Genomic DNA, 14304 nt, shown 5'->3' with positions numbered 1-14304 from the left:
GCCCAGGCCGCCCAGAGCCACATCCAGCCTGGCCTTGAATGCCTCCAGACATAGACTTTGTTTTTTAATCACACTGCTCCTTTCTCTCCTGATAGTTAGGTACAGGAGCTTGGTTTATGGTTTATCCCCCTGGAGGACTCTTCAGTACCTGCAGTGGCTGTACATTGTGAGCTCCTCTGTGCCTTTAGCTGCCTTCTGCCAGCCCTGCACCATTCATTGTTGGTGTGCAGTGGTAGTTGATCTCCTTTTTCTGAAGACACGGAAAAAAAAAAGACCTTTAAGAAGTTTGCAACCAGAAATGGTGCTAATTGAATATGTAATCTCATTGTGGATATTGTCTTCTCTTAGTGTGCTGTTGTTTTTCTTGCAAAAAGCCTTTCTGTGAAGCAAACAAACAAAACCCTCGTTTCAGCTCAGTGTAAAATACAGTCCATGTAAAAAAAAGGCTCTTCACTCTCATGGCAGTACTGCTATTTGGCTGCTTCACAATGTTATTTACACGCTACAGGCTGTAGACTTACACACTTTTTATCTTTGTTTTCAGTCACGGGACCTCTGTCAGAGTTACAAATTGCATATGTTTGCAGAGAGACTTTGCAGGTACTGTTCTTCTACAGATGTATTATAGTCATATATGATAGAGGCTGTGTACGACAGTAGAGACAGAAGATGAGCGATTTCAGAAGACAGTGCTGTACCACCACTTCCATTTGTGAGCACTGGGAGTCTACTTGAGGCCAATCAGACAGTTTTCCGTATTGCATAATAAAAATCAGCAAGAAGCACAGCAAGGTTGTGCAAATATTTGCTTAGAATCACTGTCAGAACAGTGCTGCTTTCGTGCTGTAATTTGCAAAGGTGGATGTCTCTGTGGATCCCACTGCAGGACCAAAATACTAAAACTCAGTCCTGTTCCTGGCTCCTTGGTGATCCTGGTGGTGGCAGTGAAAGTGTGGAAGACAGGTCTTTGCAGGTTGTGACCACAGTGCTGTCTGGGCAGTTTTCATGCCTTGTTCTAACACAGCCGTTCAGTGCAGAAGTTGTTCAGGACAAAGTTCTGACTGTCGTTGCAGAAAGCAGCTAATACCCAGTAAGGAGGGTAAGTAACTGGGTAATAATAATAATTAAATTTTTAAAAAGATGTGTTTTGAACCGCCTTGATTATGGCATTAAATTCTAATCATTTATAGAGAAAAAAACCAGGTGGCTACAACTGTTTTGTTTTCTGATTGCCCGTCGTTGTAGAAATACAAGATAAGGTGATGCAGACAGTGTTTCTGCAAGGAACATTTCCATCCCTGCTGTCTGCATCCGTGGATAATTGCAGAAGAGAATCGTGAAGCCACACCTTTCCCAGGAGCAGTGGCTGAACTGCTCCCTGCTGGAGGTGGAGGTGCAGGCCCATCCAATCCCTTACCTGGCACTTCTGTTCCTGATCTCCTGCTGCTGCAGGAACTGGTATTGCAGGACGGGCAGCTCGACGGCTACACGGGCACCTGTTTGTTGAAACCTTCAGGATTTCAAACATACAGCTAATTTTAGTCAAGGAAAGCAGTGCTGTGAGTTGAGGCTTGTTCTGAACATGTCCGTTTACCAACATAAAATGCTCAGCAGTGACTGACTGAATGAGTCCTCACGTGCGTTGGCTGCAGCTGGGAGAGATGAGGAACAGAACCCAGCACACTTCCTATCTGCAAATCTCAATTATTTAATTTTCCAATAAAATACATTCAGTAATTAAAACTGGTTGAATGGGACTGGCTTTGCAGTCTGTTAACAGGAGTGATAATGAAGGGTTACGTCTCTTTTTATTTCCAGGGTCTCGCTTATTTGCATATGAAGGGGAAAATGCACAGAGATATAAAGGTAACTGGGAACTTTGGGAACCCTTAAACTTTCTACTGCAGGAAAATATTCCTGACAATGCATTTTAATATTCTATTTATTATGTTTTAGGGTGCAAATATTCTACTAACAGACCATGGAGACATCAAGTTAGGTAAGTGACCAGAATTTAACATGAAGACAGAAAGCAAATAGGAGATTTTGGATGCAGTCAATCATGAATTGAGCAAATGGTCTTTTAGCTTTTCTTTAAGGCAGGAATTTTTCTTGGTGAGATTATTCAGATTTTGTATGGCCTTGTTTTTGTTGAGCAGCACATGTACAGCAATGATTGAGCTTCCTATAAACGATAAAGCACATTCCAGCAGAACTCCTGTATTGGTGCAACCAGTTTTGTTAGATAATGTTCTCTGTGACATAAACCTCTTGTGTGTAAGAACATCTCAGAGTGCTGGAGGTCAGTAGTGGACAACAGAAGGTGTGTGTCCATGGGCACACACACATGGAGGAGATGAGAAGCCTTGCATTCTGTTACGAAGTTACAGTAATTGCTTTTCTCGGCCAACCAGCCCTGAAACCTCCCAGCTTTCCCTGGGACTGAGGTTACCTGGATGTTGATGGGTACGTTCCTAGCCAGAAGGGCAATTCTGCACCTGGCAGCCTGTTGCAGTGCAGGGTCTGTTCCTGGCTGTGCCTCCAGCCCAGCATATGGCGTTGGGTGTTTCCATGCAGGTGGAGGTGAGGAAACTCTCCTTTGTCAAGCACTCTGGGTTCCACAGACAAGCACTTAAAGAGATTAGGTTGCTGGCGTCCTCTAATGCCACTTTGCATGTAGAGGGGCACAGGCAGCCTGAATCTTTTGTCAGAACTCCCATCTGCCTGTCTGCTGCCTCTTCATAGGAGCCTACGTGCTGTGAGGGCTCTTCAGGAAGGAAGGAGCAGACAAGGTGGGAGACAGAATGTGACAGTCATAATCTGGGGTTGAAATAGGAGTGGTTGTGGGGCTTTGCTGCCCCTCAGAAAGTAAAAAACCTTGAAACTGATAGGAGCTTCCACTAGCTCCATTAAACTTGGCTTACACACTGGTACCTTACATTCGCCTGCCAAGCTAGTTAGATCTGTCCACAACTGTCCTCCAGCTATCATGCAATAAAAATAAAGCTGGACATGAATGTCTTTTGGTTCTGTGAGACCATCTGATTGTCTGCAGCTCTCAGTGAGGGGTAATTGTCCCCTAGACTGACTCTCCAGAAGCAAGAACAGATGGCCCCCCATGGCTCCTCTGGAAGTAACAGGAATAGTACTGTTTCCAAAGCATGACGCTGGTTTTCCTCTCGACTATTACATTGAATACCACTGAATTTTGTAAGATTGCTGCTTGGTGAGATGGAAAACCAGTGAGGAGGGGAGCAGGATTGTGAGTGAGCTGTAGAAACGAATGGTTTTAATTCAAAAATACTTGTTCACTGACATTAGTTGATCTTACTATTAACCTTTAACTGTCGAAGCTGAATGAATTTTTAATTTGCATTAGGAAAGAGTGCTTTTTCATAACATGGCACTTCCTAGAATGGAATTAGAGTGTTAAAATCAGATTTCTAAATGAACGATGATTTCATTTTCCAGCTGACTTCGGTGTAGCAGCAAAAATAACAGCCACCATTGCAAAGAGGAAATCATTTATCGGTACCCCTTACTGGTAAGAAACTATTTCCATTGCTATGTGCTTGCAAAGCTAAGCCTGTATTTACAAATCATACCAAGAGCTTGGGTTCTCAGGTTCTGAATGCATAATAAAATCACAGAACCATAGGATGGCCTGGGTTGCAAAGGAGCACAGTGCTCATCCAGTTCCAACCCCCTGCTATGTGCAGGTCGCCAACCAGCAGCCCAGGCTGCCCAGAGCCACATCCAGCCTGGCCTTGAATGCCTGCAGGGATGGGATGAGCATCCACAGCCTCCTTGGGCAACCCAGTGGCCGTTTAGTTTCTCACTAACTTTTTATCCTTCTCATGAATAAACCCAAAGATGTCTTTCAGTTTTCTTCACATTTCCTTCTGCACAACAGAAAAACAGTTTTTAAACAATCTTTTAATCATCTCTAGTACTTAATTTTCCACGTAAGACAGCATTCCATATGCAGTCGTATCAGCGTAAATCTTGAGCTGGATTATGGATGTAAATTAACTGCCTTTGAGTTCTGACACTACCAGATGCCTTTCTTTTAGGGTGATGTTCTTAGTACTGACTCGATGTGTACATGCAGCTTAATCCAGACAATGGCATTTAATTGTTTGCTGCCCTCCTTATCCTGCAGCAGGAGGACGCAGGGCAGGAAGATTATCTGGTCATTAAAGCATTGCACCAGGAGTCATGAGGCTCTGGGTCTATTCCTAGCTCTGCTGGCCAGTTGGTGACCTCAGGTAGAACACGCAGCTTCTGTGTTTTCTCCCCTGCTGCCGGGTGAGGGGAGGCACAGCAGCCTCCTGGTGGGGCTTTCTGCACTGCAGTCACCTGTCGTGCTGCGTGACTCCGTGTGTGGGCACCGATTCCTGTTTGGCTCTTTTCTCTGACCGAGCGATGTCTTCTGTTTGAAGGATGGCCCCAGAGGTGGCGGCGGTGGAGAAGAACGGCGGCTACAACCAGCTCTGTGACATCTGGGCAGTCGGCATCACAGCCATCGAGCTGGCGGAGCTTCAGCCCCCCATGTTCGACCTGCACCCCATGAGGTGTGTGGGCAGGGCACCCTGCTTACCCTGCTCATCCCCTTCAGCCCCAGCGGGGACTGCTGCCTGCAGCCCAGCCTTCTTCAAGGCTCCTTCACCAAGCAGCTCCTTGCTGCATGAGCCGTGTCTGTGTTGAAGACACCGGTCCGAAGCTAAAGGCTTAAATTTAGAATTGAAATTGTAAATGGAGATTTAAAATTATTTTTTTAATTGTAGTGTCTGCAGCGCTGCGATTAAGTATAATAAATTGGTAGAGAAAAACTATTAATTTAAAGTGTTTAGATACCAGAATGAAAATGGATCTTTTTCCACCATATAATCTTTTTTTTCCTTTACCTTCAGGGCTTTGTTCTTAATGTCAAAAAGTAATTTTCAACCACCAAAGCTAAAGGAAAAAGCAAAATGGTAGGTTAAGCCCTTTTCTTTGCTCAGTATGTTGTAGACAATACGAACAAAAAAATGCTTCATAGAACCATGGGTTGCAAAGGAGCACAGTGCTCACCCAGTCCCAACCCCCTGCTGTGTGCAGGTCGCCAACCAGCAGCCCAGGCTGCCCAGAGCCACATCCAGCCTGGCCTTGAATGCCTGCAGGGATGGGGCATCCACAGCCTCCTTGGGCAACCTGTTCCAGTGCCTCACCACCCTCTGGCTGAAAAACTTCCTCCTCATATCCAACCCAAACCTCCCCTGTCTCACTTTAAAACCATTCCCCTTGTCCTATCACCACCCACCCTCACAAACAGCCGTTCCCCCTCCTGTTTATCCGCTCCCTTCAAGCACTGAAGGCCACAATCAGGTCTCCCTGCAGCCTTCTCTTCTCCAAGCTAAACAAACCCAGTTCAACTTTTCTTCCATAGGCTGTCTTCATACTTGTCACTATTGAAGGTGGAAGGCTGTGAATAATATCATAGGTTGGTTTTAAACTCATTAGCTTGAGATGTGACTTTATCTGAAGGAAGACTCAGTGAGAAGCAGCTCACTGGTTGTTCCAAGTGTCCCTGAAGAGCAAATGGGGGAACTGAGCTCCAGCAGCAGGACATAATTCAAAATCAAACATACTAGGGCTAATGTTGTCCACAGAAGAAGAACCAGTGTAAAGACTGAACTTTGTCTGGAATTTTGTACTTTATTTTCCTATCTGTAGCCAAGATCAGTTACGTGGGTTTGCCTGGAGTTTGAGGGTTTGCTGGTTACCTGAGTCACAGTTTTTATTTCCAATGCTTAGTTCTGTAACAACTGACCCTGGAAAAAGCTGAAATAGTGCCTTGTGTGCTTAATTTGTTTTCTCTATGCTATTGAAACATTTGCCATGCAAGGTCCAGTAATTGGATTTATATTTCCCCTATTTTGTTAACTTGGTAACATAATTATTCAAACCTGGGGTGCATGGAGGTACTTAGGCAGCGTTCCAACTTTGTGCATCTCTTTTGTTCAGTAGTTTAAATCAAAAATATCTTCCTGAAAATAAATAGAAAACCTCATTTTTCTTTCTTTAAGGTCATCAACATTCCATAATTTTGTCAAAATAGCACTTACAAAAAATCCAAAGAAGAGACCAACAGCAGACAGACTCCTTGCTGTAAGTGACAGGGGACGTTGTGCAACAGCCATAAGTGATCTCTTGCTTCAAAGTGAGCAACGAATCAATGGGAAATCAAACTGGAACAGTGTTCTTTCTCTGATCCTACAGTGTGTGGTGAAATCTGAATGAAGGAGACATTAGTCAGCTATGAGAAGTAGCGAGATTTTATTCAGGGAGAAGGATTTATTTGACATTTGGTAGGGATAATTACAGGAGGTTGTCTGGTGTTCTCTCTTCAGCGTGTCCTTTGTACAGGTGGGTGCATCAGCCCATAAGGCATAGCCATGTAGGTGTTCACCCTTCCTGCCACACAAACAGAAAACTGATCTCTTTCGTATTTTTCCTGTCTTGCTACACTTGACCAAGCTACTACTTATATAAAAAATGAAGTTAACATGTAATTGTTTGAGATTACTTCCCAGTTTACAACTGGCCAAAAGTGTGTCATTTCCTTGCTTACTGGGGGGGATATCGAGTATGGCTAAAGAAATAGTTGAGCCCCCAGAAAAGAGGCAAAATTCAGTAGCATTCTGAATTGAACGTTTGTTATTTCAAGTTGCAGATCAAGTGTATGTTGTAACTTGCTCTTTTTTGTGGTTTTAGCATAGCTTTGTAGGTCAGCCTGGTCTTTCACGATCTTTAGCAGTTGAGCTGTTGGACAAAGTTAATAATCCTGACAACCACACACACTGCAGTGAAGTGGATGATGATGATTTTGAGGTAAGAACATCTTTCATTTTCTGATTTTGGTAAAAATACTGTTTAAATATCTTGTTTTGCTCTCACTATGTATGACTCCAACTTGACAGGGGCACTGCCCCATTTTTAGAGCTCCTGTAAGATGCTGTGCTGGAGGAACCAGGACATCTTAGCAGAGTTTGTCACACTTCTGTCTAGGAAGTGTGGTCCTGGGTCTTGGCTAGAACAAAGACAGTGTATTGTTACAGTATGCAAGTCTGCAACACCTCTTCTTCCTCCTTGTTGGTTTGGTTGTTGATTGAGATCTGACATAAAACCACATAACTTCTTATTTTTATTTCCTTGCAGCCTCATTCTGTTATTCGCCATACGATTCGTTCTACAAACAGGAATGTTAGGGCAGAAAGAACAGCATCAGAGATAAACTGTAAGTTCCTGATGTATTTCACCCACATGGTGGTGGTGCTTTGTTTCTACCAATAGGAGGACATTGGGGTCGTTGTTCAGCTGCATACCCTGGAAATTCTGTTCCACTGTAGGCACATATGAGAAACAAAAGCAGAAGAAACAGTGCACACACATGAATCTTCAATGATATTTTCATAGAATCACACAATGGTTGGGTTGGAAGGGTCCTTAAAACCCACCCAGCCCCAACCCCTTCATGGGCAGGGAGACCTCCCTCCTGCTCAGGCTGCCCAAGGCTCATCCATGGCCTTGAGCACCTCTAGGGATGGACACCCACAGCTCTCTGGGCAGCACTACCAGCACCGTTTTTCCAAAACTGAAATTAAAACTCACATATTGTTCCGTTTCATTTCATCTCATTGCTGCACAGTAATGTTTAGGTAGAAATCTTTTGTGGCCAATGTAGTTTTTCCAGTTCTGTGATCTCACCTTAAGCATTGCAAAATAACAAAATCACTAATTACAGGTAAGCACCAAAAATTAAGAGTGACTTGATAGTTAGAAAGGCATATTTTCCCATGACTCCATTAGCTGTTATTCTGCAATGAAACAGGTTGCCCAAGGAGGCTGTGGATGCCCCATCCCTGCAGGCATTCAAGGCCAGGCTGGATGTGGCTCTGGGCAGCCTGGGCTGCTGGTTGGCGACCTGCACACAGCAGGGGGTTGGAACTGGGTGAGCACTGTGGGCCTCTGCAACCCAGGCCATGCTGTGATTCTGTGATATGATACAGTAAAATGGTAGCACTTTGTCCATGACAGGGTGTTGGAACAAAGTGATCTTTGTGGTTCTCGTCCAACCCTTGGCATTCTGTGATTTTGTGTTTTTCTTCACACTGATTCAAATTCATTAATTAAATCTTTTCTTGACCCTGACCTGTGATTTTAATAGCTGTCCTCACCAGGGTGTGTGCCAACTCCGTGCATTTTCTTTTCATAAAACCTTTTATTTCCTTTTAAAACAATATTGATGCTCTACTCTGTTAGATCTAAGATGAAATTTTGAGCATAGAAACTCTTTCGGGGTTTGGACAAATGCTTGTGGTAGCATAAATACTGGCTGCTCTGAGTCACATACGTCTCACTTTTAGGAGGCATACTGTTAAAAGCCTTTTACTTTTTTTTTTTTTCCCCACGTGCATTAAAAATAATTTGTGGTTATACAGTTACATATCAATGTGCTTTCATATTGCAACTTGGTATTACTTTTCATCTCTTCCTGTGTGTTTCACATTTGCAAATTCAAGCATTTGGGTAATAATAGGACTTGCAGCGATCGTCATTTTATAGTCCAGTTAAGTGTTATGAATGTTCCTGCACCATTCTACAACACGTGTTTCACTGCAGTAAGCACTGGAAGGGCATCAGCACAATGCTGAGTGTATTAAAGCAGACAACATCATGTTTTGTAGTTGATAAGCTCCAGTTTGAGCCCCCTCTGCGGAAAGAAACAGAAGCTCGGGATGAAATGGTAAGGACAAGTTTGGATTTTCCTTCATTTCTTCAAATCACAGCACTTTCCTTGTGTTGCAGTTCAACTCCAAGTAGTATGTATGTGTCTGAGGCACAGAGTCATGAGAAGACTACTCTTGGTCCCCAGACAATCACCACATTTTTAAGAAAATGAATTGCCCTCTATGCTTTGTGCAGAGAGTCACGCTCAGATGAGAAAAACTACAAGAGCCAATTAATCTGATAATGTGAAGAGGCTGTTCTGCATTTGAGTCTCTGGTCTTTCTGTCATCGGTTTATTTGCTACTTGCTCCTGGCAGTGCAGCATGCAGGATTTTTGCCCCCATGAGCTGCTGCTGTTGATCCCAGCTCTCAGCAGCTTACTGAAGAGCAGATAATGAGGCTCCTTTTGGATCTCTGTGTGGCTGTGTGTATGAGGGCTCCATTGCTAAGTGATGTGAATAGAAACAGCTGCCAGTAACTGTGATTTGGAGACGCCAGCTCTCAGTGCTCCAGAAATACCCCATTTCTGTGTTTTAAACAAAGTTCATCCTTTTTGAATGGGACATCTGAGATTTATCCATTTGTTACTGATGAGGTCCCCTTGCTCTATGTGTAGTGACAGGAATGCTCTCAGTCTGGAGGTGGCTGTGCTGTGCTGGGTGTCTTGGAAGTGCTCTGACTGGAAAATCCATCTCTCATCATAAATTGTTGTTTTCATGTTATATATTAATTGCTGCTGGCACTGTGCCATTCTCAGATGCTGCTTTTCAGTCTGAGCCGAAGGAGAAGACATTATTTTTTCAATAATTGTAACAATACTGTAAAACATGACCTCACTTTGGAATTTTATTTTATTCTTATGGGTCGCTTGGGAATGTCCCAGGCCTTTTCATACTTTGGCTTCTGTTTGGTAGGGGAAAAAACAATAACCATCTCTGCATCCTCAGGTTGTGGCAGCTGGTACCGATTTTGCTTCGCATTGGAATCCTTTTGTTGAAAGTGGAAGCAGCAAGTGAGTACAGAGTTTAAAAACATCTTGGTTTTTGTGTGACTTAATGAGAAAATAGAGTCTGAAAAGAAAAAACTTTGAGCTGGAAAACCACACCGTCAGCTCAAGTCCTTTTAGAAATAAAAAAAAAAATGAAAGGAAATTTTATCTGGTTTGCAGTTGTCCTGCAGTTGGTTGGTCCTTGTCTTGGGGAATGGATTTTAATCTCTTTTAATGATGAACAGTGGTTTACTTAAAACTTGTAGATGGAAAGCAAAGCAAAGCATTCAAATATGCCAACCCTGCTGAAATAATGCTGCCAGAGGTAATTTTTGGAAGGAAAAGCAGTAACCTTGCAAGGGCTGAGTTCAGGATCCTGTGCTGCCCTTACACTTCTCTTGTGAGCTGTTCATATAGCTGTGACATCCTGTGGCTACAGTCAGGGCTTGGCAATAGGCAAAGCAGAAAAGAGCTCTGCACATGCAGTGCTGTGAGTGCTGGGGGTGTTGTCATCCTGCTCAGGGTTTGAGGCTGCAGGCTTGGAGGCAGAGCTATGATTTCCCCTGGGCTGAAGCTGCCCTGAGGTGAGAGAGCACAACTCTGCCCATGTTAGGGCTGAACTGAACATGTCTGTGGCTTCCTTGGGCTGCAAACTACCACCTTCTGCCTCTAAAGGGACGTGCACAACCTCCTTGGGCATCCTCTTCCAGGGGGTGAGGCAATGGAACAGGTTGCCAAGGAGGCTGTGGATGCCCCATCCCTGCAGGCATTCAAGGCCAGGCTGGATGTGGCTCTGGGCAGCCTGGGCTGCTGGTTGGCGACCTGCACACAGCAGGGGGTTGGAACTGGGTGAGCACTGTGCTCCTTTGCAACCCAGGCCATTCTAGGATTTGGAATTTGTGAGCAGTAGTATGGAAGTCAGCAGTAGCAATGTGCATACACGGGGAAGGTGGCCTTTAGGTTGAAATAACGGCCAGGCAAACAGAGCGCATTTCCAAGCTTTGTTTGGAGCTGAGCAGCACACAATACATTTCTTTGGCTTTTTTGAAGATAAGGTCTTGCATAAGCTGCCAGCTGACACTGCAGCCCCCTGAGGGATGACTGCATCGTGCAGATTGCCTTTGGGTCTTTTTAAACTCAGCTCATTTTTCTGTTCTCACTGTCATCACAGTACAAGTTCCACGAGGCTTTCAAGGCCCTGCCTTCGCCTGTCCATCAGTGACAGTCTCTTCTCTCATTCCCTCATTCCTGTTGTTTGCATGACCTCCGTGAGCCCGAAAGCCTTTGTGGTGAGCAGTGAGCTCCATGCAGACAGCAGGAGGGAGGTGGGCTCTGAGTTCCCATCTTCCTGCCCTCCTGCAAAGCAATTTCCTGATTCGATTCTGTAGCTTTTCTAACGCTGTCTAAACCAGACTCCGTGAAAGCAGAATGAATGTATCTGTAGCAAACATTGCTGGGGCTATAAATTTGGAAATAGATACGGGTTTCCTACACCATCCCTCTCACTGAAAGAACAGTCATAACATTTCTGGATGGTTAATCCGCACCGCTTTCTTGGAATCCGCTTCCAGTTGGGAAAGATAAACAGGAAATGCAGAGCTTGTGTGTGCCCAGCAGTGCTGGATAACCCCAGGGCTGCACAGAGAGGATGTGCACTGCAGCTCTCCACGTGCTGGGGCTTTTATCAGCCTTGGTGATGGATCTGTTTGACTCCCGAATCGCTTTGCTGGAAATCAGCACAGCAAACACTGTACCTGGAGATGGAACTTATTTGGTGGCTTTTCCCAGTCATTGTAGCATTTAGAAATGACTTGTGTAGATTTCCTGCCTTGTGGAGGTGGGTTTTGTGGATGGGTGGGCCTTTGTTCTGTTAGTTTTTTGCTAGTTCCTGTTGACAGCTGTTTTTTCCTTCAGATTGAATACATTGTAGGGAAATTGTGCAGCCATGCAGATTTGTTTGCGTTAGTTTTTGTGTAACGCTTCCATTTTCCTGTTAGGGCTGTCACCATTCCTTGCTAGGTGACATGGAAGGATGTGTGCTGATGGCTTTCAGGTCTCCGCATCTGAGGCTGAGGCTTTGTCTGCAGGTCCTGGGTTGCTCTGGCTTTCTGCAGCCCCTTCCAGCTCAGTCTTGCTGGCTGCAGAAGCCCAGACTTCACAGTCCCACAACAGCATCCTAAGAAACACATTTCCACATGCAATCCATGTTATTTATGGCTTTTTTTAAGACACAACTTGGAAATTGCCAGCTTGCAAAATTCAATCCATTTGTGTTTGTCTCAGGATGATATTCTCAGGGCTGCCCTGAGCCTCCAGTCACAATTTCTCTTCCTGCCCCTGGGTAGCTTTGAAACTGCAGTTTGCACAGTGATGGGAAGCAGGCTGTGTCTTGGGCATACAGCACCAGAGGAATCCATCTGCTGCCACTTTTTCTTTGCAAAGGCCTTTCTCCATTTGTCCCCCAGAGGCTTCCTTTGTTCTCCCCTTTTCGATTGCACTGTTAGCAGGCATTTGGCAATATTTACAGTGCCACATAGGGAAAGGAGTGGTATGCTGATGGCAGTAGTGTGGAAGAGAGCTATTATGATTCCTGGGGGCAGGTGGGAAGGGAAGGAAGGGACTGTGCCAACTCGAGGAGGACTTAATGCAGTGAGTGAGAGCGCTTTGCTTTGAGAAGGGCTGGGAGGTGCTCGTTCTGAATGGTGTCACCAATGGATTTGGTTGCACGTGTGAACCTCAGAGCAGGACTCTTAATTTTATAAACCTCTCACCTAGGGGACTGCTTACAAAGTTTGGCGATGGGAGCGAAGATGTTGAAGAGTGAGTGAACCTCCTTTGTGTGCAGCTGCATTCGCTCCGTGTGGCTCTCGCTAAGCAGGCAGTGCTCTGGCAAAAGCTCTTCCTTTAAAAGGCTGCAGGCAGCTTTGCCACTCATAAAGTGAAGGCTGGTTGTGCTCCAAGGTCTAACGCGCGCTTGTCTGTTGTCTGACCATCTGGAGAACGTATGCACAGCGATGCTTTCTTCCTTGCTCTCCTCCTTTGGAGTGTATGGAAGCACCTGATACTTGCAGGCTGACTTGGCACTGACTAATCCACCCAGGCCTAACAGTGCCGTGGGCATGCAGATATCTCTGCAGAGCTCTGCGGGGTTTGTGCAGCTCCTCTGAGCCAGAAGAAAAGCTGCAAACTGCACGGAGTGGCTGGGAACCTGCGTGCTGCTGGGTCCTGAGTTTGGATGCAGTTGGGACTGTTGTTTATAGACCTCCAGTGGTTTTGTTTTGCCACCTTGACAAATCCGGGGAGGACACTGCTCTGTGACATGACTTACTGGCTGGTCCAGAAATGCTGCATTTTCACTGTCAGGAAGCATTTTCTAGTAAAACAAACACAAAAGCAACATTCAAATAGTGGGAGGGTGGTGCCTGCAGAGAACCAGTCCCTTTACCTGTATGATGTGCTTATCATGCAGTGCTCTCTGACAGCTGCATTTATGAAAGAACGTAGGTTTTTATGAAAACAACACCTCTAACAACATTAACATGCTTTCTTCCTCCCCCCCAGTCTTGGACTTCTGGTTTAACTCCATTTGTGCAAAGCTGCAGTCGGTCTTTTCTATGCATCTAGCTTCTCTTATTTACAGTCTTTGTTCTCAAGCAATTCTATTTATGTTGTTGGTTTAACTAAGACAGCTTCTGCATCTTTTCATTTTAGGTCAACCCTTAAGCGAGCAGGGCCACCTCCACTGCCCCCTAAGGTAAGTGATTGTGAGTTTCAAGGGTGCTTGAAACTCACTCATGCAGCCTCTGCAGTGCTGCCCTTGGATGCTGTCAGTAGGTTGTAAGTCCTGTTAAATACCACTTACAGGCAGGCTTCATGTGCCTTCATGTTTTTGCTGGCTTGCAGTCTGTACAGTCTTGACCTGTGGGAACTCCTGCATTGTGCACTGATCTTGGCAAAGTGGCTTTTAGGTTTTTTTTCTTTAAAGAGAGCATGCTGTGTGAAATGTCCTTTTGGTCAGCGTTCTGCCTGCTGCTGGGGTTTTTCCTTCAGAGAAGGAATACCTCTTAGATTGTTCTTCTGTCAGATGCCTTTGCTCAAAGGCTGATTCCTTTTTAACATAGCAGCAGTGTATCTTGACTTAAACTTTGCCTAAAGTGTGTGCTACCGGATGCCATTTCCCAGGTAATCATCACCTCTTTTGTTTGTTGCAGCCAAGAATAAACAGCTACCCTGAGGAAAACCTCCCGGATGATGAGAAATCTCAGACGATAAAACACTTCCCTGACTCACAGAACAGAGCCCCACCAGCTCATAGGAGGCAGAGTATTCCTGTCTGTGGGCCTCAGGCTGATTCTTCCCCCATTGGTATGACCAGCAGCATCAGTAGCCCCGGATTGCTCACCGCTAGATACAGCGACTTGGGTAAATGCACTGCATTTCCTAAAGGTGACTTGTTTCCTGTAAAAGGAAATCAGTTTGGGATCAGCTTTGTTTTCAGTAGACAGTTATTTTAATACAAACTGACCACAAAGCACATCTTTCCT

The 14304-nt window shown here is 44.9% G+C and overlaps 1 protein-coding gene across 4 annotated transcripts in view; it reads left to right on the top strand.

Moving 5' to 3' along the window:
• MAP4K5 (mitogen-activated protein kinase kinase kinase kinase 5) overlaps window positions 1–14304 on the top strand; it is a 70401-nt gene that overhangs the window by 43098 nt on the left and 12999 nt on the right. For 3 of the 4 annotated variants that reach the window (XM_019616021.2, XM_010712149.1, XM_010712148.1), the window contains exons 5-18: window positions 545–600; window positions 1819–1866; window positions 1957–1999; window positions 3472–3544; window positions 4443–4574; window positions 4914–4976; window positions 6069–6150; window positions 6757–6873; window positions 7201–7279; window positions 8730–8788; window positions 9720–9784; window positions 12536–12580; window positions 13472–13514; window positions 13972–14182. In XM_019616021.2, the coding sequence (XP_019471566.1) occupies window positions 545–600; window positions 1819–1866; window positions 1957–1999; window positions 3472–3544; window positions 4443–4574; window positions 4914–4976; window positions 6069–6150; window positions 6757–6873; window positions 7201–7279; window positions 8730–8788; window positions 9720–9784; window positions 12536–12580; window positions 13472–13514; window positions 13972–14182 (1116 nt within the window). The remainder of the gene's footprint in view (window positions 1–544; window positions 601–1818; window positions 1867–1956; window positions 2000–3471; window positions 3545–4442; window positions 4575–4913; window positions 4977–6068; window positions 6151–6756; window positions 6874–7200; window positions 7280–8729; window positions 8789–9719; window positions 9785–12535; window positions 12581–13471; window positions 13515–13971; window positions 14183–14304) is intronic. The other variant, XM_010712150.1, reaches the window with a different exon arrangement.

Source organism: Meleagris gallopavo, chromosome 5 (assembly GCF_000146605.3).
Source record: "Meleagris gallopavo isolate NT-WF06-2002-E0010 breed Aviagen turkey brand Nicholas breeding stock chromosome 5, Turkey_5.1, whole genome shotgun sequence".
NCBI classification, from domain to species: Eukaryota; Metazoa; Chordata; class Aves; order Galliformes; family Phasianidae; genus Meleagris; species Meleagris gallopavo.
The sequence above is the reverse complement of the archived record's forward strand: the minus strand, read 5'-3'. Positions and strand labels throughout refer to the sequence as shown.